Here is a 24,873-nt window from a genome sequence, read left to right on the forward strand (position 1 = left end):
AGTAGGTATACAGCAAATATTAATTGCCTTGAAAGATCTGATTGAGTTTAATACCGCCTAGGGAGAAACACAATCAGCTAAGTACCTTGCTATTTCCTAAATGCAATATTATCTTTCTAGAGGAGAGACGGAAAATCCTCTGCAAGAAAGATGGGATTGAGTAAGAATGACATTCTGGGTGGAAGTTTAGCAGTGAGGGGGCATAAAAGAAGGGGTTGAAAGAATGGACTAGAGGTTTAACGAACTAGGGAGCGTGACTAAGGACACAAAAGAAATGGGAATAGAAAGAGCAGGAGATGAGGGAAGGAAAAAAGAGAGAGAATAGAAGTGTGGAGAGAGTATGTAGTCAGGATTTCAGAATCTTACTGAGATTAATTGCAGGGAGTCACTGCACAATGCTTTCTCACATGGACGTTCCAAACTCTCTTTCCTGAATGAACCCCATTTTGTATTCTTCACATCACTCTCTCCCTGAAAAGACACAAGTGTGCTTCTTACGACTGCCTTACAATTTGTTCATTGTTTTCCACTGTTTTCTGTGGAAAGCTGGAGGAGGCAGAGTAGTGTGGGGGAAAGGCACCCGCCACGCTGGGAATCAGGAGGCCTGGCACGTCCCAGCTCTGGAGCCTCGAGCAAGCAACTTAGCCACCTTCGCCTCAGAGTCTTTATCTGTCAAGTGGGATATTAGTATCTGTCCAGGCTTCCTTTCTGGGTTGTTTGTAAAGATCTAAATTAGTGAAAGAAGCTGTGAGGTTGCTCTGCAAATGGAAGTGATATTACTGATTGGTGGAATTATTCGTCCAATAAAGACTCCATGGGCAGATGGCACAGCCCTTGTCTCCTGTGAATAAGTCCTGTTTGCAGAATAAGATAACAGTGTTTCTTTCTTATTGGTAGTATTCTGAAGTCTCAGGAAGCTGCCCTGTTTAAATGTTCGTGACCCATGAGAAGGGCATATAAGAAGCCATGGCACTCCCCTTTCAAAAAGAGCTGGAGAAATACAAGAACATTGATGAGGATGAGCTTCTTGGCAAACTCTCAGAAGAGGAACTGAAACAGTTGGAAAATGTTCTTGATGACCTAGATCCCAAGGTTGGTGACCTGGGACTGAAACATGGTGGTCAATGGTAGTAGGGGATAAATTGTGAGGCTTGGTCCTTAAACAATAGTGTAGAAATCCCTTACCTCCAAATACAAATTCTGCGTTCTTCCCCTGATTGGTTCCAGTCTGACAGATTCATAAAGAACCTCAGTAGCCACGTGTACAATATGATAGGACAAATGTATTTCTCAAAAACCAATTTAATGTAAATGGTAAAAAATATTTTCCATTGCTTGAGAAAGGACTAGTCGGACTTAAGGAAGAAGAAAGGAAAGAGGAAAAGGGAACAAATCTTAACCAAATTTCTTCTGTGAGGCCATACACTCTACTGGGCATGGAAGCCCTTGGGGTAAATTATATTACACTCATTTCATAATTAAGGGGGACAGACGAAGAGAAGTAATTTACAGAAGATCCCATACTAGTAAACATCAGAGATGATATTTACACCAGGCCTTTAACCCCACAAACTGATCTTTTTTACACCTCATTTTTTTAAAAAAGCATGAATGACTTGAAGTTTTTGGTGATCTCACAACAATGGATGGATTTGAATTATAACAATAATATTATGTAAATTTAAGTGGAGATTCTACTATTTTTATGAGCTCTTGAAAAGCAAAGTAGTTTGTTACAGTGTTTGTTTAGCAAGCACTTTCTTTAGTGCTGATGGTGTTTTTTTAAAATTAGAATCAGAGGCATCCAAAATAGTGATTTTACTATAAAGAAAAATGTCACTAAAAATTATTTATATGATATTCTGATATGCCAGACACTTTGGATATTTTATTTATTTTTAAGAATATTTTTATCCTTGACGGACATTGGGGAGGGTATGTGTTGTAATGAACACTGGGTATTATATAAGACTGCCAAATCACAGACCTCCACCCCTGAAACAAATAATTAAATTAAAAATAAATAAAATAACCCAAAACACAGCCTTAAAAAAAATGTTTTTATTTTTGAACCTTAAGGAAGGAATCACTCAGCTTAGTCAAGCAGGTATCAGCATCTCCCCTAATATTTACTTATGTGCTGGGATGTTTTCCCAGGAAAGAGGCTAGAAATAAGAGAGTATAGCCATGTTGGCTCCTTGTTAGTCTCTGTATGCCTGCCTGGAAGCACCTCAGGTACAGACCTGGCCAAACCCAAGTGTGATCTACGAGGAAGGAGGTCGTGAAGGGTGCCTGGCCTTTTGCTACCACATTCTAGAATGCAGCTGCAGAAGACTCAGAGGCGGTTCTAGCCAGCTGTGTGGGCCTATGCGCATTAGCAGAAACATCTCAGCACAGAATGGGCCAGAGTAGGGCCTCAGAGATGCGCCAGAGTCCCCAGCCCTCAGTGCACACCTGCATCTCTGCACAGGTATCCTTCTCCCTGCCTCCCCCATAGACAGCTGGGTTGGGGTGGGGGGCCAAGTGACAGAGTATCAGTAGGGCAAACACCTTCCTTCCTGCTTACACCTCTGTCTCATCAGAGTGCACTGCTACCAGCTGGATTCCGACAGAAAGACCAGACCCAGAAAGCAGCCACTGGCCCGTTCGATCGCGAGCACCTCCTCATGTACCTGGAGAAGGAAGCTTTGGAACAGAAGGACAGGGAAGACTTTGTGCCCTTCACTGGAGAAAAGAAAGGTAAGGGCCCCAGGTGCCACATCCTGGGACAAAGGTACTCCTCATATCTTGTCATGGGGGGTCCAGCAAGGGAACTGACCTGGAAGTGGGAAAGAAGCCCAAGAACTGGATTCATAATTAAAAAGAATCACGGCTGGTAGAGACATGCCAGTATACTTTTGTCCAAACCTATAGAATGCGCACCACCAAGAGTAGACCCTAATATAAACTATGGACTTTGGATAATAATGATAGCAATGTAGGCTCATCAGTTGTAACAAACGTCCCACTCAGCTGCACAGTGTCATTGGGGGAGAGATTGTAAGCGTGGGACAAGGAGTATATGGGAACTCTCTGTACTGTCCTCTACGAACCTAAAACTGCTCCAAAAAAATACAGTTTACTAGTTACAAAAAAAATTATGGCAGAATATGTAAGCTAATTAAATTAATACTTAGAGTGTAAAGGTACTCAAATTAGTTCTGTGAAAAATATCTTAAGCCCCAAAGAAAAAGCTTTGGCAGCAAGAGGTAGTATTGTGCCCGAAAGAAGGTCCTATAGGCGTTGGTGCGTTTCTCTTAGCTCAGGGCTTTACTGACTGCAGACATCCCCTCAAGGCCTTTCTGTTCCATGTCTAGGATAGCTGTGGCACCAGACCCCTAACCTAAGATGCTACCGTTAGAGAATGGTGCAGTCAACCATTCCCTCATCCAGCATTTACCAAGCACCCCCTTTGTGCACAGCTATGTGCCAGGTGTTGGCACCACAGTGAATAGGACCCTACCTTGCCCTCAAGGAGCTTGTGTCTAGTGAGAGAAGCACTGTGATAGTCCTGGTGAGGCTCTGAGGAACAAAGGGTTCCTCCATGCCAGGACTGAGCTCAGAACCAAGACCAGGAAAACCCTCCTCCTTAGCTTCCAACCCTAGGCTCCCCTTTGGAGGAAAAGTGGGTACCAACAGCCTGTGTGGTTTCCTCAGCTACAGACAGGGACTTGGGCCCACAGACACTAATGGAATCATCCATAAGCTCATGGCAACTACAGTCTTTTTAAAATGCAGATCAGATCATGTCACTTCCCTGCTGAAAGTCTCAAATCCTCACTGTGGTCCTCAGGGCCCTGGGAGAGCTCACCTTGCCCACCTCTCTGATCACCTCTCCCCTTCCCTTGCCGAGCCTCGGCCCCACCGTCTGCATTCGGTTCCCCAAACCTGCCGAGTTCTTCTCCCATCCCAGGGTCTTCTCATGATCTCTCCCCTCCGACCCACATCCCCATTTTTCACATTCTAAAAGTCCCAGCTGAAACGTCAGGGCCTCGGGCTTTCCCTGACCCTTCTGTCTAAAATAGACCCCTTCTCTCTGCCATGACACTCATGTATTGCCTTCATAGCACTGTGTTCATCATTTTGTTTATTTACTTTGGGTTTTGTGTGTTTTGTGTGTTTCCCACCTATGCGCGCTGGCACTTTGATAAATACAGGTTCGGATGAATGCTGTCTGGGAGCTTCTGTACAGGGTCCTGGGGCAGCAGGAGCACCCCTCCTCAGGTGGCGTCAGTCAGAGCACTGCTGTCTTCTGTTACGCGACATCTGGCTGTCCTCTGAATCGTGCTCATTTGATGGATCGTGCACCACTGATTGTGTCAATTTATTAAGAAAGTGAAGTTGGACAGTGACAAATTGGGCAAATAACTAAGGATTGCCATAGAAATATGGAGCTGTTTCTATGGCAGCCTGGCTGCTATTAGACTAAGTTCGTTGTGCAAGAAAAATTATAATGTGAAATCTTCAATAAAATCCCAGTTAACATCCAATATTAGGGTAGTGCCAGAATAACAAGCGAAAAGCTGTTGTTTCTTCTTCTCAAAGTAGAGGTCTGAGGAGTAGCAGTGGTAAATTATCTCTCGATCCAGATTCATCTGCAGATGATTCACAGGGGAGTTAGGAATGCAGGGGCAGCCTGGGTCGTAAATGGGGAGACAAAAGGGGCACACCGTTGCCCAGTGTAGCTTAGGAGAAGGTTGGAAGGCAACACAGTTGGCAAAATGAGCAGAGAGCAAGTTTTCCAAACAGAGCAGAGGGAACAGAGTAGAGTCTGCAGGACTCTGGAAGCACCAGCGGATGATCTGGAAGCACCAGCGGATGATCTGGAAGCACCAGTGGATGATCTGGAAGCACCAGCAGATGATCTGGAAGCACCAGTGGATGATCTGGAAGCCTTGGAGGCTGCCGTAAAGGCCTCAGGCGAGGGGCTTTACAACTTCAGCTCTGAATGCCCTGGGCCCTGGGCCCTCGGGTTCCTGGGCCATGTTTCACTCTCTGCAGTAGTTTTATCCACGTAGAACTTGTTGTTTGGTTACCCACCCCACCACCACCAGGAATGGATATGCAGCAGCAGTTGTCCTAAAGTTTGGCAGCTATGGGCCACCTGTGCACGTGGTATTGAGGGTAATCCTAGGCACTAGCAGGAAGGAGGAAAGGGGAAGCCTCTTTGACTCTGGAACCAAGATCATCTGAGCCACAAAGAAAAGGCTTCAGGCTGCAGATACTATGAAAAATAAGTCTGGGATGAACCCTAGTGTCTGAGATGTTATTGATTGGTTATTTTCTTTTTTCATTTTCTATCTTCTGGCCATTCTCCTTGTATTTTTCATTATGCTCCAGTGTATTTTGCTTCTTTCTGGGAAAGGTGGCAGTTTATGTGATGCAGAGGCAGGAAGCAGGGTGATGGTGAGTGATGGAGACCTTGTGGCCAGGATACCCCAGACTGACTACAAGCAGTGGTGTCTCCCTAGGGTGCCCAGCACTGCCTGGTCCCTGATTTCATGTCCAACCATTTGAAGATCTGGTAAACTATCAGAAGCTATCCCACAGCCCCTGCAACCAGGGACAGCTCTTGGAGAGCATTTGTAAAGGAGAGTTACTGACTTTGGGTTTGACCCTTACCTTTCCAATGGGAGTGGGGAAGGGCTAGCTAGCCAGAGAGACCTGGAAACAGTGTTGGTCTCCATTGGCTGAAGTGGGAGCCAGCTCTCTGTTCTATCCAAGATGACAAAGAGAAGGCAGTGGAAGGGTGAGTCTGTAGGGAACTCCAAAGATCAAATTGGAGGAGACCAATTTCAAAGATCATGCCAAGAAGTAAGAGCAGCTCCAGAAAAGAAACTAAGAGTCAAAAGCTGGAAGGAATTGAAAAAGAGTGTAAGTAGGTCTGGAGTATTGCTGTGGGAGCTCTGGAATGTCCTGGGTTTCCCCTTATGAGTCATTGCGTGAGTGGGATGTGGGTGCGTTGAGCGGGCTGAAAGTTAGGAGCAGGTAATATGCCATCCTCCCAGCGATGTAATCTTCAGTCCAGAGGTTGGGGCTGAGAAGGGTAGGGCGTGGATATCAGCATATTGAGAAGTGAGTCAGGGGCAAAACAAATGGAATCTGACTGTGAGGATGAAGCGGGAGTTGATCGCAGAGTATACACATGTGGGAAGCATAAAAGACCTTGTTGCTCACAGACCTCCACAGTTTCTAAATACATGACTCCTGATTTCGCCTTTTACATCTGACGTCCTTTGGTATGTCTAGAGAGGTAGCTGTGTCCCCAGGCCACTACACTACTCCACGTGACCCCAGATAGAGCATCCTCGTGGTCTACAATCTCAATCTAGGGGGGGGAAAGTTCTGGGAGAGCTGTAGTTTGTCCCTCCGGAACCCCTGGGACTGTGTGGGTGACTCTGCCTCCAATATTTGCAGGATCCAAGGGAAGAACACACACAGAAGCCTATGTGCCATTTTTTGTAAATATTTAAAAGCTAATAGCTGTTAAAATGTGTTCTATCCTGTTACAAATACACCTAGAAACCCAGGATTCTTGGGCTTCCAAAAGTTCCATGTAAGCATATGGGGCTGTCCTATACTGCTAGGGCCTCACACATATTTGACACAAATAACCTCCCCGTGGCCTGGGGGTGCTCACTCCAGCAATGTGACATGCCTCCAGGAGGATGGACATGGGGAAGGGAGGTACGCAGGCCCTGGAAGCAAGTTCAGGGGTCTTTGAGCAGGGAATTCCAGGATCCCAGATGCCTGGAGCGGGGCCTAGCAGGTGGCCTGGATTCTGGGTGGGAATGTCCCTTTGGCCCCATGACTTCTCCCATGATGTGGGGAGGAGGGAGACTGCAGGAGAGGAGGACCAGAGTGAGCCCTGTAAAACGTGGGGCCCATGGCAGGGCCTTTCTTGCCCAGGTCCAAGGGCAATGCTGACGATCGATGGTAGAGAGGTAGAAACCACCGTTTCCTTCTACGTTTAAGAACCGTAGTCTCCTCAGATCTCTGTGTTGCAGAACGCAGGATTCCCCCTCTGACGTTCCCTCCCTCTAATAGTGGATAAATGATACCGCCATCGTCCCAGCAAGGAAGGAATCCCAGTTGGGTGTGCAATGGCTTAATGACTTGGCTCTCAGTGGTCAGAGCTGCATTGTCTGGTCAGTCCTCTTACCCTACCCTGGTGAGTAGCACACAATAGTTTTTGTTTTCCTTCTGATTTAAAGGGAGAGTCTTCATCCCCAAAGAAAAGCCCATAGAAACTCGTAAAGAAGAAAAAGTGACCCTTGACCCAGAACTGGAAGAAGCTTTGGCCAGCGCCTCCGACACCGAGCTCTATGATCTTGCAGGTTAGTCCTCAGCTCTGGGAAACTTTCCTGTGCGGCTCTGGCCCCCCCAGGCACACACTGGCATGCCCAGCAGCAGCCTCTGAGCTTCAGTAACTACTGATCAGCATTGCAATACCAGGGTGACTTCAGCTATTATGTAGCCATAAGACTTGATGCAAGTGACTTCACCTCTCTGAGCAAATCTTACTTTGCTGTATCTCAGCTGTAAAATGTAAATTCCTATCTCGGCTATAAAATGCCCCAATAATACCCTTCCTACAAAATTCAAGAGTTTGAGAAGCCAAAGAGAAGGAATCTAAAGGAGTGTGGAGAACTTAAACAATGAAATAATAGCCCTTACTCTAAGGAGCTTTCACATTGGCATTTTATAACATTTTATCATCATAAAGTATCTGTGAAGTTCTTGCTCTTCCCCACAGTCGCTATTCCGTTTTGATTGCCACGAAGAGGTCTGTTAGCCTAACCACAGAGCAGGAGTTATTAACCATTACACCCACACAGTAATTAAAGCCATATTCAGCCCCATCTGCTCATCTTTTTCTAGTTTTCTAAACAGTAGCAACAAAATAATAATTGGTGTTATGATTTGAATTGGTTATACATGCAGATAGACAAAACACACATAGTATAAAAGAATGGGTAGTCAAGATGGCGGTAAGTTAGGGGTCAGCAAACTGCGACTTGCCTCCTGTGTTTGTAAATAAACTTTTATTGGAACATAGCAACACCAACAAAAGAATATGTCATGAAAGTAATTAATCTCACCCTAATTAAGTCCTCTCCCATTTCTACTATATCCTTCAAGAAAGATTCCATGCATCTACCAGCATATTTGTGCATTCTTTTTTTTTTTTAAAGATTTATTTATTTGACAGAGAGAGACACAGCGAGAGAGGGACCACAAGCAGGGGGGTAGTGGGAGAGGGAGAAGCAGGCTTCCCGCTGAGCAGGGAGCCCGATGCGGGGCTCGATCCCAGGACCCTGGGATCATGACCTGAGCTGAAGGCAGACACTTAACTGAGCCACCCAGGTGCCCCGCATATTTGTGCATTAATGGGATGTGTTTTTTTCCAAGTGGGATGTAAATTTAGATTATTAGGGTTATTAGGTCACTACAGGATAAAGGTGCTTTAAAAAACAGCCCATATTTGGGTGCCTGGGTGGCGCAGTTGGTCAAGCGTCCGACTCCAGATTTCATCTCAGGCCCTGATCTCAAGGTCATGGGATCGAGCCCTGAGTCGGGCACTGTCCTCAGTGTGGAGTCTGCTTAAGATTCTCTCTCCATTTCCCTCTACCCTTCCCACATGTGCTCTCTTCCTCTCAAAAAAATAAAAAACAGTCCACGAGCCTTAGCAAGAATCCTCACATCTTTATTCCACTGAAAAACATTTGTAATAATAATCCATCCTCCCTCCCAGGAGAACCAGCTATGCCTTATTCTAATAGCATGCCTACCGTCTCAGCTACATCTTTGTTCCTCCTGTGATGAGATCAGTGGTCAATACTAAGTTCACATATTTGAACCTCTCTCAGAAATCACTGCAGGAATTGAGGCACCTGCATCACACAGTTAAGAAGGTGCCTTGCAGTGACCTTTCTTCTTAGCCCTGCGGTTGCTGTGGAGGGATCCTGGTATGGTTACTGCTTCTCTCAAGGGTTGTCTCATGGTTTCTACTAGAATTGCCCAAAGGGAGAATGCAGGGCTGGGCTTGAATTCCCAGGAAATGCTTAAGAAAGGAGAAAGAGGAAAACACCAATCATCTGGAAGAATCTAGATTCTGAAATTCATACAATAAAACCAGGGGAATAATCCAGATAGAAAACTGTCTTGTTCATCTCTGCTTAACCTCATTCCCTCATCAGATGCTCCGTCAGAACTCAGGAGGAAGCCGGCCTGGGGGTGGGTGACAGCATCTTCTCTGGGGTGGTTCTTTCTGGAAGATCAGGAGCAGCCCCATGAGCGGATGGGCTGACAGCCAGTGAGGTTTAGATAGGAAAGATTGTCAATGCCCTGTGCATGTTATTCTGGCTGGTAGGCAGCAGAAAGACAGTCGTCAAGAGAACAGCTGCTGACCTCCAAGACAGCACTTCCTGGAGCAGCTAGATCTCAGCATGGTCACCAGTTCTGATGGTCTAGAAATTCAATTTTGTCAGTGTGCATAGGAGACGTCTGTTTGGGCTAATCCACTAGCCAGATTCACAGGAAACAGATAAAACAAAGATTAAAACTTGGCAATGGGAGCCAAATTATAATTAGAAGTTGCTTAGTGAGTATGGGGCCAAAGCAAGATATGTTTGGATGATCCGTGGCCTGTGTTTATCAAATAGGGCGTCTTCTCCCTAGACAATGCCAGAAACATAGTGACAAATTCTTATTTATTTAACAGGAATCTGTAAAGTGCTTGGAACAGTGTCTGATGCATGAGAAGTCATTTAAGCTTTGTAACACTTAAAGTATAATTATTATCCCTACCTTACCGATGATGAAACATGCTCAGAGGCATTTAGTAACTTCCCAAGTCACAGAGGTAGTATGGGACAGAACCAGGATTCCAACTCTGGCCGACTGCTCCTGAGTGCCACTCTTAACCCTAGCCTTGTCGGCCGTAAGCATTTGCCCTTTATTGGGCTGCTGGCAGCCTCCCTGCTCCTGATGTGTGGATTACAGTACGACTGATGAGGAGCTCTGAGATACTCCACTGCCTCCTGCTGACAGATTACCTGCTCTGGGATCCTTCTCCAGGTGGCCAGTCTCATCCGTATAATTTCATTAGCAAAAGGGGCACTTTCCTTTCAGCCTGCCCAGAGCTCATGCTGACCCGGTGCCGTTTCTTGCATCCTTTGCTGCCTCCTGGTGTAAGCTCCCCATAATACAGGAGTTGCAAAATGTCAGTGTGCTTATCCCACCTTTTATTGCTGACATCTCTTTTATTTCCCATTCTAGGATGCTCTAAACTGGAGAGGACAACTGCTGTTGGTACTGAAAGATTGGGGCGGCTTTCACTGAAAGAGGCCCATGATCTTTCTTCCATTTGCTGTAATCTGTATAATGTTAGATCTTAAAGTATCCTTAGGCTCAGTCCCACGCTCACATTTTACAGATGAGAAAACAGAAGAGTTGAGTCTATTTAACAAGGAGGTCTAAGCAAGTTTTCAGTAATTTGGAGGTATAACTCGACCATTGTCCTGCAGATCCTAAATGATTCTACCTGTATAGCCACAGAAAGACCTGTGAAGATCGCTGGTGGCAATGGAAAAGGATTGGAAAGGGATTTTTTAAAAATATGTAAGCTTATTTAATACTACATGTGTCCCATACACTATGCAAGGCAAGGGGGTTCTGGAGACTTACTTTATGATACGAAGAATTGATCTTCAAGGGGAAAATTAACATTGCGGACATCTTAACATGCCTTCCCAAACTTATTATATATTTACTGATTATCTTTGTTTCTAGCTGTTCTTGGAGTACACAATTTACTCAACAATCCAAAGTTTGATGAAGAAATGGCCAGTACTAAAGGTGGCAAAGTGCCTGTGAGAAGTAAGTTGATGTGGAGTCTGTGGTTTGTGAAACTTGGGAGCTCCAGGTTGTTGTTGTTAAGAGGGAGGCCTGTTGACTGGGCTGCCAGTTGAATCCAGATTTCCATCTTGCAGACTTTGCAGGTGGATTCTGTCAGTTCACCAAGATCAGTCACTGGGCTCTGAGCAGTCAAACCAGAATAGGGAAGCCAATTATCAAAGTTCTGTTTTGCAGCGTATTGTACCAATTAGGTGTGTTTTGCCCAGAACATACTCTTTGGTAGGTCTGTTTAGTCAAAATATAAAATTGCTGATAAAAAGGTGACATAGTCCGCACAGATTGCAAACAGAGTTTCATGTTCCTAATGATGTTTTTTAATCAACTATAGTATTTTTGATAAGTTTCCTTCTCTATTTGGGTGTCTTTTTGTCTCAATAATGGATGCAGAAGCCTGCTTCTCCCTCTCCCACTCCCCCTGCTTGTGTTCCCTCTCTCGCTGTCTCTCTCTCTCTCTGTCGAATAAATAAATAAAATCTTTAAAAAAAAAAAAGAAAAGTGTTTATCCTTTTTAACTTCAATATCAAAGGGTAACATTCTGACAGCATGTTTGCTATTAAAAGTCTGGTGCATCATCTTCTGGGCTTTTGTGCGTATACATATCATTAACTTTTTTAAGACTATTTTTTAAGGGAAATTTTAGGTACACAGCAAAATTAAAGATTTCCCATATACTCCCTGCCCCCAATTCATGCACAGCCTCCCCCAGTATCAACATCCCCCAGCAGAGTGGTACATATGTTACACTTGTTGAACCTACCGCGACACATCATTATCATTCAAAGTCCATTGTTTACATTCAGGTTCACTCTTGGGGTTGTACATTCTATAATTTGGACAAATGTATATTGACATGTATCCACCATTATAGTATCATGCAGAGTAGTTTCACTGTCCTAAAAATCCTCTCTGCTCACCTATTCATCTTTCTCTCCCCCTAGCTCCTGATGACCACTGATCTTTTTATTCTATAGTTTTGCCTTTTCCAGACTGTCATATAGTTGGAATCATACAGTGTGTAGCCCTTTCAGATTGGCTTCTTTCACTTCGGAATATACATTTAAGTTTCCTCCATGCTTTTTCAGGCTTGATAGCTCATTTCTTTTTAGCATGGTATAATATCCTATTGTAAGGATGTATTTATCCGTTCACTTACTGAAGGACATCATGGTTGCTTCCAAGTCTTGGCAATTATGAATAAAGCTTCTGTAAACATCCATGTGTGGATGTTTTTGTGTGGATATAAGCTTTCAACTCCTTTGGGTAAACATCAAGGAGCATGATTGCTAGATGGAATGATAACAGTATGTTTAGTTTTGTAAGAAACCACCAAACTGTCTTCCAAGGTGATTGTAACATTTTGCATTCTCACTGGCAAAGAATGAGAGTTTCTGTTGCTCCACTCTTAGCTAGCATTCGGTTTTATCAGTGTCCAGATTGAGGTTATTCTAATAAGTGTGTAGTAGTATCTCATGATTTCAATTTGCATTTCCCCAATGACATATTATGTGGAGCATCTTTTCATATGCTTGCTTGCCATCTGCATATCTTCTTTTGTCAGGGGTCTGTTAAGGTCTTTGGCCCAATTTTTAATCAGGTTGTTGTCCTATTGTTGAGTTTTAAGAGTTCTTTGTATATTTTGGATAACAATCCTTTATTAGATCTGTATTTTGCAAATATCTCTTTTTCAGAATAGAAAATTTTAATTTTAGTGAAGTCCAGCTTATCAATTCTTTCTTTCACGGACCAAGCCTTTGGTGTTATATCTGAAAAGTCATTGCTAAACCCTAGTTTATCTAGATTTTCTCTTGCATTATCTTCCAGGAGTTCTATAGTTTTGCATTTTACATTTAGGTGATACATTTTGAGTTAATTTTTGTGAAGAGTATAAGGTCTGTGTCTAGATTCATTTTTTTTTTTTTTTGCATGTGGTTGTCTAGTTATACTAGCACCATTTGTTGTAAAGACTATCTCTTCTCCATTGTGTTGCCTTTGCTCCTTTATCAAAAATGAGTTGACTGTATTAATGTGGCTCTATTTCTTGGCTCTCTATTCTGTTCCATTGATCTATTTGTCTAGTCTTTCACCCCTGCCACACTGTCTTGATTACTGTAGCTTTATAGTAAGTCTCAAAGTCTGGTAGTGTCACTCCTCTAACTTTGTTTTTCATTTTCAATATTGTGTTGGTTGTTCTGGGTCTTTTGCCTCTCCATATAAACTTTAAAATTAGTGTGTTGATATTTACAAAATAACTTGCTGGGATTTTGACTGCAATTGCATTAAATCTATAGCTCAACTTGAGAAGAATTGACATCTTACCAATATTGAGTCTCTCCCAGTATCTCTCCATTTAGTTCTCTTTTATTTTTTTCAATAAAGTTTTGTAGTTTTCCTCATTTAGATCTTGTACATATTTTGTTATATTTATATGTATTTCCTTTTCCGTTAACTTTTTTTCAAATTGTGGTTCTTTTATCAGTACATGTAGGTTTGCCTCATTCTTTTAATGAATAGGTAGCACCTTATTATGTGATTATGCTATAAGTTATTTAGCCATTTTCACATTGATGGGCATTTTGTTTATCATGTTTTGCTGTCACAAGTAATACGTCAGTGAACATCCCTGAATATATGTCTTTATGCATCCATGCTATTTTTTTCTGTAGATTAGACTTCTAGATACATAATTACTGGGTCATAGTGTACCCATATTTTATATTTTGGTAGGTGAGGCCAAATGACTCTCCCAAAAAGTTTGCATCAGTTTACATTCTCACCAACAACATAAGACAATGCATTTTACTCCACATTGTTGCCAATTGTACATGTTATCTCTTTTTACATTTTTTTTTTTGCTGGTCAAAAGGTATTTCATTTTTTAGTTTCACAGTTTAATGACTTTTTGTATTTTTGGTTGAGTGGCAGAGACTCTTCTGATCTTATTATTTGCTCATTTTTAATTGGGTTGTCTACTGATTTATAGAAGCTCTGTGTAAATTGAGATATTAATACTGTGTATGTTAAATATATGCTGCAAACATTTTCTTTTAACTCCTTTTGAGAATTGTTTCATTTTGCCTTTCTATCCGTTTCTCTTCCCATATCTTTGTCAAAATTAAATCTCCAAAATGGATATCAGAGAAGGGTCGGGTATGGTCAAGAGGCCAGAGGGGCACCTGGCTGGCTCAGTTGGTAGAGTATGCGACTCTTGATCTCAGGGTCGTGAGTTTGAACCCCATGTTGGGCATGGAGCCTGCTTAAAAAGAATAAGTAAGTAAGTAAATAAATAAATAAATATATTTTTTAAAGGTTTTATTTATTTATTTGACAGAGACAGAGATAGCAAGAGCAGGAACACAAGCAGCGGGAGTGGGAGAGGGAGAAGCAGGCTTCCCGCAGAGCAGGGAGCCCAATGTGGGACTCGATCCCAGGACTCTGGGATCATAACCTGAGCCGAAGGCGGAGATTAACGACTGAGCCACCCAGGCGCCCTAAATAAATATTTTTTAAAAAGAATCCAGAGGAACAGTATGGTTTTGGAAATGAAAAGACTCTATTTCTTTTTTGCATCTCAGATCCTGTGGCTTGATTATTATAGTCTGCAATTGGTCCATGTACAGCAGCAATAACTGCCCCTTTGAAACTGTAACTCAGAACCATATCATTCCCATGCTTGCTTCGTTGAGAATAAGCTGTACTATCATTGATATTAGAGTATTATTGGAATCAGAGCACGGAAGGAAAGATCATTTTTGGGGAAGTCATCTCTGATTTTGGCAGGAGAAACCTTACATTTTCTTTTTAAAATTAAAATTTGTAAAAAAAAAATAAGCAAAAATAAAATTAAATTAAAATTTGTGTGTTAGATGTGGTCAAAGGTGAGAAGGTCAAGCCAATATTTGAGGAACCACCCAATCCTACCAATGTGGAAGTAAGTCTGCAGCAGATGAAAGCCAATGATCCCAGCCTGCAAGAAGTCAACCTCAACAACATTAAGGTATTTCATTATGATTATTGTCAGTCACTTGATTTATCATGAGGTTAGAAAATTTAATGGCGATGACCGATTGCCTGCTTTCACACCTGAGTCCAATCCCTCGTAGTCACCAGTTTTGAGACAAGATATCCTATTCAAAAGAAGAAATTTTTAAAAAGTGGTTTCTGGAATTCTTTGGAAAGAATCATTGTATTTATGTTAAACATAGAATATTGGTTATCTACTGCTGGGTAATAAATTAATCCAAAACTTAGAGGCCTAAAACAATAAACATTTGTTATTTCACACAGTTTTTGAGTATCAAGAATCAGGACCGAGCTAGGTAGTTGTGGCTTAGGATCTCAAGTGAGGCTGTAGTAAAGCTGTTATCAAGGTCTGCAATCATCTGAAGGATTGATTGGGGCAGAAGGATCCACTTTCAAGATGGCACACTAATATGGCTGTTGGCAGGAGGCCTCAATTTCTCACCACATGGCTCTCTCCATAGGGCTGCCTCAGTGTCCTTGAGTCATGACGGTGTGCTTCCCCCAGTGCAAGTGGTCAAAGAGAAAAAGAAAGAGCAAGCAGGAAGCCACAGCGCCTTTTATGGCCTATTCTCTGAAGTCACAATTGTCACTTCTGCTTTATTCTGTTTGGTAATTAGTCATGTTACTCTCAAAGGGAGGGGAAGGAAGGGTATGTGTGAGATAGAGATAGAAAGAGAGAAAGAGAGGGAGAACATTGCCTGATACCTATTTTGTTACTTCTTTTTGGGCCAACATCTGCCATTTAATAATAACAACTGACTTGTATTGAGTACTCACTATGTGCCATACCCTTTGTTAAATACTTGAAATTCATTACAATAGTCCCCTGTTATCTGTGATTTTGCTGTTCATGGTTTCAGTTAGCCTCAGTCAACCACAGTACAGAAGTAGGTGATCCTCCTGACATACTGTCAGAAGATCAATAGTAGCCTAACCTTATATTATAATGCTTATGTCATTCACCTCACCTCACCTCACCACATGGGCATTTTATCATTTCACATCATCACAAGAAGAAGGGTGAGTATAGCTATATTTTGAGAGAGAGAGCAAGATCACATTCATATAGTTTTATTATAATATATTTTTACAATTATTCTATTTTATTATTGGTTACTGTTGTCAATCTCTTACTGTGCCTAACTTATAAATTAAACTTTATCATAGGTATGTATGTATAGGAAAAAACAATATATATTGTGTTTAGTGCTATCTGTGGTTGCAGGCATCCATGGGGGTCTTGGAACATATGCCCCCATGGATAAAGGAAGACTGCTGTAGCTCATTTAATCCTTAGTGGCACTTAAAGAGGTTAAGTTGCTCATGGCCACAGAGCTAGTCTGTAGTGCACCCAGGACTCATGTGAACCTCTAGTGCACCCCATATTGCCTCCCTCCCAGTGGTCAGGATTGTGCTGAGTGCTGTGGAAGAGAGAATAAGATTCATTTGGTCTTTATTCTGAAAAACTTATATTAGGAGAAAGACACTAAATAAATAACTACAACATGATGTGGTAAACCCCCAAATGTTATGGAATTGCAGGTAAGGAAATTTTCATCTGGCTTAGGAGAGTCAATAAACAAAGGAGGTGATATTTCAGCTAGGTCTTGAGAGATGAATAGGAATTAATCAGAGAAAAGGACAATAGAATCTCCAGGCAAAGGGAAAAGCATACCTAAGAGTGTGGAGGAGAGAAAGACCATGATATGTTTAAAGAATGGCAAGTAGGTCAGTCTGGCTAGAATATAGAGAACGAAAGAGAAAAGGAGGGAAGTTTGGTATGTGCATAATTTCTTGGCTAAAGTAACAGGAAGGTGATGTCCAAATGTTATATTGTGTTAGATTCCCTTATTAGACACTAAGTGGTGCTATTGGCCCAGGATGGCTTGGTTGCTGGAGAATGGCTAATGAATCTTTTAGAAAGAATTTCATGCATTTAGCCATCTAAACCCATACGGAATTTAAAGGCTGTGGGTCCTTGACTTGGGGTAGGGGGGCTACAGAATGATTTATCAACTGTCTATGTCTTCCCCATTTTAGAACATTCCAATTCCAACCCTGAAGGAATTTGCAAAAGCTCTGGAAACCAACACTCACGTAAAGAAGTTCAGCCTGGCTGCAACCCGTAGCAATGACCCTGTGGCGATTGTGAGTAAAATTTTAGAAAATAAAACTTTTTTAGAAATACAACATGAGGGGCGCCTGGGTGGCTCAGTAGGTTAAGCTGCTGCCTTCGGCTCAAGTCATGATCCCAGGGTCCTGGGATTGAGCCCCACATTGGGCTCCCTGCTCAGCAGAGAGCCTGCTTCTCCCTTTCTCTCTGCCTGCCGCTCTGCCTACTTGTGCTCTCTATCTTTCTGTCAAATAAATAAATAAAAAATATTTGAAAAAAAAAAAAAAAGAAATCTAACATGAGGGCAACTGGGTGGCTCAGTTGGTTAAGCAACTGCCTTCAGCTCAGGTCATGATCCTGAAGTCCCTGGATCGAGTCCTGCATCGGGCTCCCTGCTTGGTGGGGAGTCTGCTTCTCCCTCTGACCCTCCCCCCTCTCATGCTCTCTTTCTCTCTCTCTCTCTCATTCTCTCTCTCAAATAAATAAAATCTTTAAAAAAAAAAGACAGAAGCTAAATGTCAGGCACTTTGAATTGACTAAAATTTTGTGAGCACTACGCTTTTAGGAGAAAGAAATAAGATTGGATTAGTCATTTAGCTAAATAAACATTTAGATTTTGCTCTGTGCTTAGTACAAGTTTTCTGAAACTTCTGTATCTACATTAACATTCTGTCACGTCAATGGATATTAAAAGATCCCCAACTCCTATAGGAACTCAGCACATATAAAAGTATATTTCATTTTAATCTTTGAAATGGATTAGTATGTTTCAAAAATATTTAAACAATCAGATTTTAAAACCTTTTTTCTGACACTGTTAACCAGAATGTGAAAAAAATAACCAACCGAAAGCCCTGTTCCTTCCATGCATTTCAGGTAATTCAGCTAAATAAGGAAGCCCCTGGACCCAAGTAAATACTACAACTATTACCACCGTCAGTGTTATTACTATTAATAGCTAACATTTCTTGGGCAATTAGTAAATGCCAGCAGTAATCTCTGTGCTTTACACATGTCAGCTCACTTAATCCTCACTGTAATACTATGAGGTATGTATTATTATTAACGCCTACTTTAACAAATGAGTGGTCTGAGGCTCAGAGAGGTTAAATATCTTTTCCAGGGTAACACAGCCAGAAGTGGCACCACCAGGTTTTTCTGGTTCTACAAGCAGGATGGTTTAGCCATCAAGCTATGCTATATCTGTACACAATGCCTCCCTGTCATACATTTGCTAAAATATGTCAATTTGGGGGAGCCTGAGCATCAGCCTGTTGTTCTACAGCATCTCATGCTCAGCCCTTGAATCAAGCTAGAAAAACAAGTTTTCTTGACTTGATGATATGATTAAAATTAACATGTCTGTTGGAAGACCTAAAATAGCATTAAAAACAGGTAACATGGGGGCTACCTGGGTGGCTCAGTCGGTTAAGCATCTGAATCTTTGGATTTCGGCTCAGGTCATGATCTCAGGGTCATGAGATCCAGCCTCGAGTCAGGCTGTGCCCTGGGCATGGAACCTAGTTAAAATTCTCTCTCTTTCCCTCTGCTCCACCCCTAAAAAATAAAATAAAATAAATAAAATAAAATAAATAAAATAAATAAAATAAAATAAAATAAAATAAATAAAATAAATAAAAAAAAATAAGAAAGTAATGGCTATACCTATCCCAGTGCTGGCACAGAGTAGATGTTCGAACAGCGCTTGTTAAATGAATGAATGAACATGCCCTCTGACCTCTCAGCAATCAAGAATACTTCCATGCTGACCACAGCATATATAAAATAAGTACTCATGGAAGAGGGATTAAGCTACAGAATTGATGTTTTCACCAGCAGTTATTACATATGTAAATGTGTAAGTTGAAAGCAGTTTTGAATTTGAAAGCTATCATTAAAATAGAAAAAGAGCAGAACCAGATCATTGGTAAAAGTGAAATTAACAATTTAAGGATTTTTATCAGTATACGATTTTTATGATCTCTGTCATTTAGTAGATTTGTTTTCAATAAAGCAAAATATTCATAGTACATTTTGTATGTAAGTAACTAAAGGGATGAATAAAGAAATGATTGTTGGGCGCCTAGGTGGCTCAGTCATTAAGTATCTGCCTTCAGCTCAGGTCATGATCCCAGGGTCCTGGGATCGAGCCCCGCATAGGGCTCCCTGCTCAGCGGGAAGCCTGCTTCTCCCTCTCCCACTCCCCCTGCTTGTGTTCCCTTTCTCGCTGTGTTTCTCTCTGTCAAATGAATAAATAAATTCAAATTCTTGAATAAATGAATAAATAAAAAAAACAGAAAGAAATGGTTGTCACTTCAATATAATACAGTACAGTAAAATTGCAGGGATGGAAATATGTTATAGGCCATTGTCGACAGCACTAGCAAATAGTCTAACTCTTCTACCCAGTCAAATAGATAACTTGCTAAATGGACTAAATAAATTCTAAATCTAATAAACTCTTCAATACTGTTTTTAATGCAGCAACTATGTGTTGATTGCATACCATGTGACAAGCACACCACACAATTGTAAGGAATAGTTGCAGTCCTTAAGGGTGTGAAGAGACAAGCCTCTCTGGCCTGATTCCTAGATGGCTTCCTATGGTCCAGCCCTCACCTGGCAGCCCTCAGATGGTTCTCCTTTCAGCCACGCCAGAACCTTTCTGTAGGTTGAAAATTGGTTGATTACCCCAGAGGCAATAGAGATCTTCAAACGGTGATTATGACTGAACAACTCACTACAAAGAATTAAAGATGGGGGCGCCTCCCTGGCTGGCTGGCTCAGTTGATACAGCATGCAGCTCTTGATCTCGGGGTTGTGAGTTTGAGCCCCACTTTGGGTGTAGAGATTACTTTAAAAAAGAGAGAAGAAAATAATTAAAGATCGGTGTTAAAGCAAAGAGTTTCAAGAAATTTTTCTTTTTAAAATTCAGAAACAGAGGGGCGCCTGGGTGGCTCAGTTGGTTAAACCTTCCGCTCAGATCATGATTCCGGGGTCCTGGGATCAAGTCCTGCATCAGGCTCCCTGCTCCAGGGAAGCCTGCTTCTCCCTCTCCTTCTGCCCCTCCCTTACTCATTCTCTCTCTCTCTCTCCCCCCCTCTCCCTCTCTCTCTCCCCCTCTCTTTGTGTCAAATAAATGAATAAAACTTTTTTAAAAACTGCAGAAAATAAGGGCGCCTGGGTGGCTCAGTTGGTTAAGTGACTGCCTTCAGCTCAGGTCATGATCCTGGAGTCCTGGGATCGAGTCCCACATCGGGCTCCCTGCTGAGCAGGGAGTCTGCTTCTCCCCCTGACCCTCCCCACTCTCATGCTCTCTCTATCTCATTCTCTCTCTCAAATAAATAAATAAAATCTTTAAAAAACAAACAAAAAAACTGCAGAAAATAAAGTTCAGAAACGGATTCAGTGAGGCACTTGTGGGGTTATTGTGAACGTAGGCAAATTATGTGTATGTGAGATGGCATTATCCCCATTCTATAGATGAGGCAACGAGGCTCATAGAGCTTGAGTAACTTCACTGAGATTACACAGCATGTAGACTAGCCAGGAGGTGCATTTAAGTGACCTACAATCAAGTTCAGTTCACCATGCCCCAAGCACTTCTGTCTATCCACATCTCTAGCAGGGAGCAGAAAAAGTCCAAATACATTAAAAAACGCTTTTACAGGGCACCTGGGTGGCTCAGTCATTAAGTGTCTGCCTTCAGCTCAGGTCATGATCCCAGGGTCCTGGGATCGAGTCCCACATCGGGCTCCCTGCCTGGCAGGAAGCCTGCTTCTCCCACTCCCCCTGCTTGTGTTCCCTCTCTTGCTATGTCTCTATTTGTCAAATAAATAAATAAAATCTTTAAAATAAATAAATAAATAAAAAACGCTTTTACTATTAATAATAATGCCACATAAAAGTCAAGAGTTTAGGAGAACACTGTCTATAACAAATAAAATGAGAGCCCCTCTCCCACTTCCCCTGCTTGTGTTCCCTCTCTTGCTATGTTTCTGTCAAATAAATAAATAAATAAAATCTTAAAAAAAAATAAAAAACACTTTTACAATTAATAATAATGCCACATAAAAGTCAAGAGTTTAGGGGCGCCTGGGTGGCTCAGTTGGTTAAGCGACTGCCTTCAGCTCAGGTCATGATCCTGGAGTCCCGGGATCGAGTCCCGCATCGGGCTCCCTGCTCGGCAGGGAGTCTGCTTCTCCCTCTGACCCTCCTCCCTCTCATGCTCTCTGTCTCTCATTCTCTCTCTCTCAAATAAATAAATAAAATCTTTAAAAAAAAAAAAAAAGAGTTTAGGAGAACACTGTCTATAACAAATAAAATGTAAGCCATGTGTATGATTTAAAATTTTTCTGGTAGCCACATTAAAAAAAAAAATAGATGGAATTCATTTTAATAATATATTTTATTTAAACCAATATATCCCAAATACTATCATTTCAAAATATAATTTGAAAATGTAATAAGGTATTTTAATTACTTTTTTCATACCACATCTTTGAAATCCAGTGCAAGTTTTCCATTTACAGCACATCTTAATTCAGACCATCCATTTTCCAAGGGCTTAAGAGCTTCATGTGTCTTGAGGCTACCCTTTGGATGGTGCAGGTTTGGACAATGCAGGACACTGGATTTCCATATAATCCTGTAAAGTACAGAAAACAAAACCTTCTCTTTAAAAATGTATTTCTACTGTAACTATTTATATAACATTTAAGAAATCGAGTCTTTGTTTTACTGATGTTATCCCCAGCACATGTAATAGATGCTTAAATATTTGCTGAACTGAAATTAATTTGGGCCTGCAGCCCAGGGTTATGTTTGGCTGGGTCTCCCCTGTTTTATTCGGTATGAGAAAAGTGTTTTCTCAAGTTTAAAAGAAAGTGGCAAGATCCTGGCTACTTGCCAGGAAGTCCTGCAACCTTTTTTTTATAAAGGCCTAATTGCTCCAACATTTTGTTATTCTAATAATGAACATAAATCCTGAAGCCTGGAGTGTCCATAAGGAAAAGCCTGATGCATTTCCTTCTGATGCTCTAATTAAAATGTGTACATTTACTTCTAATTAAGGACCTAGCAGTGAATAAATGCACTTTAATTTACATGGTGTACAATAATGTCAGTCCAAATCTTCGAGCTTTCTTTGCACTTAAAGCAACTGCTTGACTAATACACAGTATTATTCTTCTAGTCTGGTGCTTCTCAACTCAGAGTAATTTTGCCCTGCAGGGGACATTTGGCAGTGTCTGAAGCTATTTTTTGGTTGTCATGACTGGGAAGGGTGCTATTGGCATTTAATGGGTCTCAGAAGCTGCTAAACATCCTGCAGGACACAGGACAATGTCCCACAACAAAGAATCCTCTGGGCCTCAAACGTCATTGGTGCCAAGGTTGAGAAATCCTATTCTGGTCCCAAGTTAGATTCCTTCTCTTCCTTCTTCCTGTGTTTTCCACCATAAAAATAATTAAAATAATTAAGAAGTTCCTTGTTCCATTCCCCAGAGCAATCAGTATTAGCAATTTGTTTTTCATTCTTTTAGTTGTTGTCTTTATGACTTTAATCAACGTGGTTGTCAATCCTAAAATAAAATCTTTTTTAAAAAGGAGGGCACCTGGGTGGCTCAGTTGGTTAAGCATTTGCCTTCGGCTCAGGTCATGATCTCAGGGTCCTGGGATGGAGTCCCACATCACGCTCTCTGCTCTGCAGGGAGTCGGCTTCTCCCCCTCTCTCTGCCCCTCCCCCCTGCGCACTCTCTCTCTTTCTGGCAAATAAATAAATCTTAAAAAAAAAAAAAGTGGTTGTCAATCCTGGTGAACATTAATCACCCAGAGAGCTTTTTATTTTATTTATTTATTTTTATTTATTTATTTTTTTTAAGGATTTTATTTATTTGAGAGAGAGAATGAGAGAGAGAGAGCATGAGAGGGGGGAGGGTCAGAGGGAGGAGCAGACTCCCCACTGAGCAGGGAGCCCGATGCGGGACTCGGTCCCGGGACTCCAGGATCATGACCTGAGCCGAAGGCAATTGCTTAACCAACTGAGCCACCCAGGTGCCCCCCAGAGAGCTTTTTAAAAATACAGAAGTCCAGGGACACCTGGGTAGCTCAGTCGGTTGGGTGTCCTGACTCTTGGTTTTGGCTCAGGTTATGGTCTCGGGGTGGTGGAATTGAGCCCTCTGTCAGGCCCTGTGCTCAGCATGGATTCTGCTTTTCCCTGGCCCCCCAGCCCTGGCTTCTACTCTCTCTCTTTCTCTCTAAAATAAATAAATAAATAAATAAAATCTTAAAAAAATATATAGCAATCCAGGCTATAGCCTGAGATTCTGATTTAATTCATTTGGGGTGGGGCCCAATACTTTATATATCTTAACATTCATTCTAACATGCAGGCAGAGTAGAAAACCCCTGATATACATACTTTTTTGTTTTTGATTTATCATGTTAAATAATTTTTGTTTCTCCATTAGAAAAGCTGAGAGTAGTTCTATAATCTGCCTTCATCCCTCCTCCTTTTTCTACCTCCAAATTATAATTATTCCATTATTTTCATGCATTTCCGTTTTATATGTTTTATGCCCTTATAGTCTATGTTTTATATATAGGTTGATTGTAAAAATTTAAAACTTTTCACCAGTATTTACAACTACCTGGCTATGTAAATATATAAATCTCTGTTTTCATGGGCCTTGCTGTCTACTGACTAATGCTGGTCTGAGTCTTGTTCCTTTGTAGGTAACTTATTTTTTCTTACTAGAAACTTTTAGGACTCTCTCTTTTCCCTTGGAGTTCTGAAATTTCACTTGTATGTGTCCACTTGTGAGTCTTCTTTACTCATTTTGCTGAGCATTCTATGGGTTCTTTCAGATGAAGACTCATAACTTTCTTCAACTCTAGGAAATTTTTTTCTTATTATTTTATAATTTTTTCCCTTGTGTTGTCTTTTTTCTTTTGTCCTTCTGAAACTCCTACTAGATGAATGTTGAACTTCTGTATCTTTCCCCATATCTTGTAACATTTGTCTCATATTTTCTAGCTTTGTCTTTTTACTCTACCTTCTTGGGAATAGCTCTCGATTTATGTTCTCACTCACCAATGTGCTCTTCAGCCATGCTCATTCATTTTGTAATTCTGGATGTCCATTACCTTTCTTTATTTCAATGTAGTATTTAAACTTTTCAGAACATTTTCTTGTTCAAATTCCTCTTTTTTTCTCCCCACAATAGCCAGTATTTATTTTATGGATACAATGTGTTTTCTTTCTTTTTCTTTTTTTGGTGGGTGAGAAGAGGGAGAATAACAATTAGAATTTTTACATTTGTTTCTGTTCCCTCTATGGCATGTTGTCCTATTTGGTCAACTTGGCTTTTCTCTTCCATGAGGTTGGTTTTCCTACTTTGTCCGGTAGTCACTGGTTGCCAGACTTGCGAATAGAGAACGAGGTGGTTTTGTGTAAACCAGGATCGTTTCCTCTGCAGTTGTGTCAATGTGTTTCACCAACAGACCTCTCCCTCAAAAGGGAGGCCCTTTCTGTTCCCATTTGTCACCATCCAACAGGCTATGTATTTTATTTATTTATCAACTGCCCTCTTAGGACAGAGATTTTTCTTTTCTCTGCTGCTGGCATACTGCACACTGTAGAAGCCCGATAGTCTTTTCTGATTGATTGATTGAATAAATGAATGAATGCATGCTTTTGTAAGCAGGCAGGTGGATTGACTGGCAGCCCTCTCTGAAGGGTGTGCATGGGGAGCTGTCAGGTAGCTGGGAGTCCCCCACAA

General features: G+C 41.5%; 1 protein-coding gene across 3 annotated transcripts in view; it reads left to right on the plus strand.

Annotated features, from left to right (window-relative positions):
• The first annotated feature begins 966 nt into the window (after positions 1-966).
• TMOD2 (tropomodulin 2) overlaps positions 967-24,873 on the plus strand; it is a 32,727-nt gene continuing 8,820 nt past the window's right edge. Inside the window, exons 1-8 of one of the 3 annotated variants that reach the window (XM_021693989.1) lie at positions 967-1,092; positions 2,583-2,739; positions 7,254-7,376; positions 10,834-10,902; positions 11,057-11,069; positions 12,574-12,581; positions 14,823-14,953; positions 17,020-17,127. In XM_021693989.1, the coding sequence (XP_021549664.1) occupies positions 967-1,092; positions 2,583-2,739; positions 7,254-7,376; positions 10,834-10,902; positions 11,057-11,069; positions 12,574-12,581; positions 14,823-14,953; positions 17,020-17,127 (735 nt within the window). Of the gene's footprint in view, positions 1,093-2,582; positions 2,740-7,253; positions 7,377-10,833; positions 10,921-11,056; positions 11,070-12,573; positions 12,582-14,822; positions 14,954-17,019; positions 17,128-24,873 lie in introns of all 3 variants that reach the window. The other 2 variants (XM_021693988.1, XM_021693990.1) reach the window with 2 other exon arrangements.

Source organism: Neomonachus schauinslandi, chromosome 9 (assembly GCF_002201575.2).
Source record: "Neomonachus schauinslandi chromosome 9, ASM220157v2, whole genome shotgun sequence".
NCBI lineage: Eukaryota > Metazoa > Chordata > Mammalia > Carnivora > Phocidae > Neomonachus > Neomonachus schauinslandi.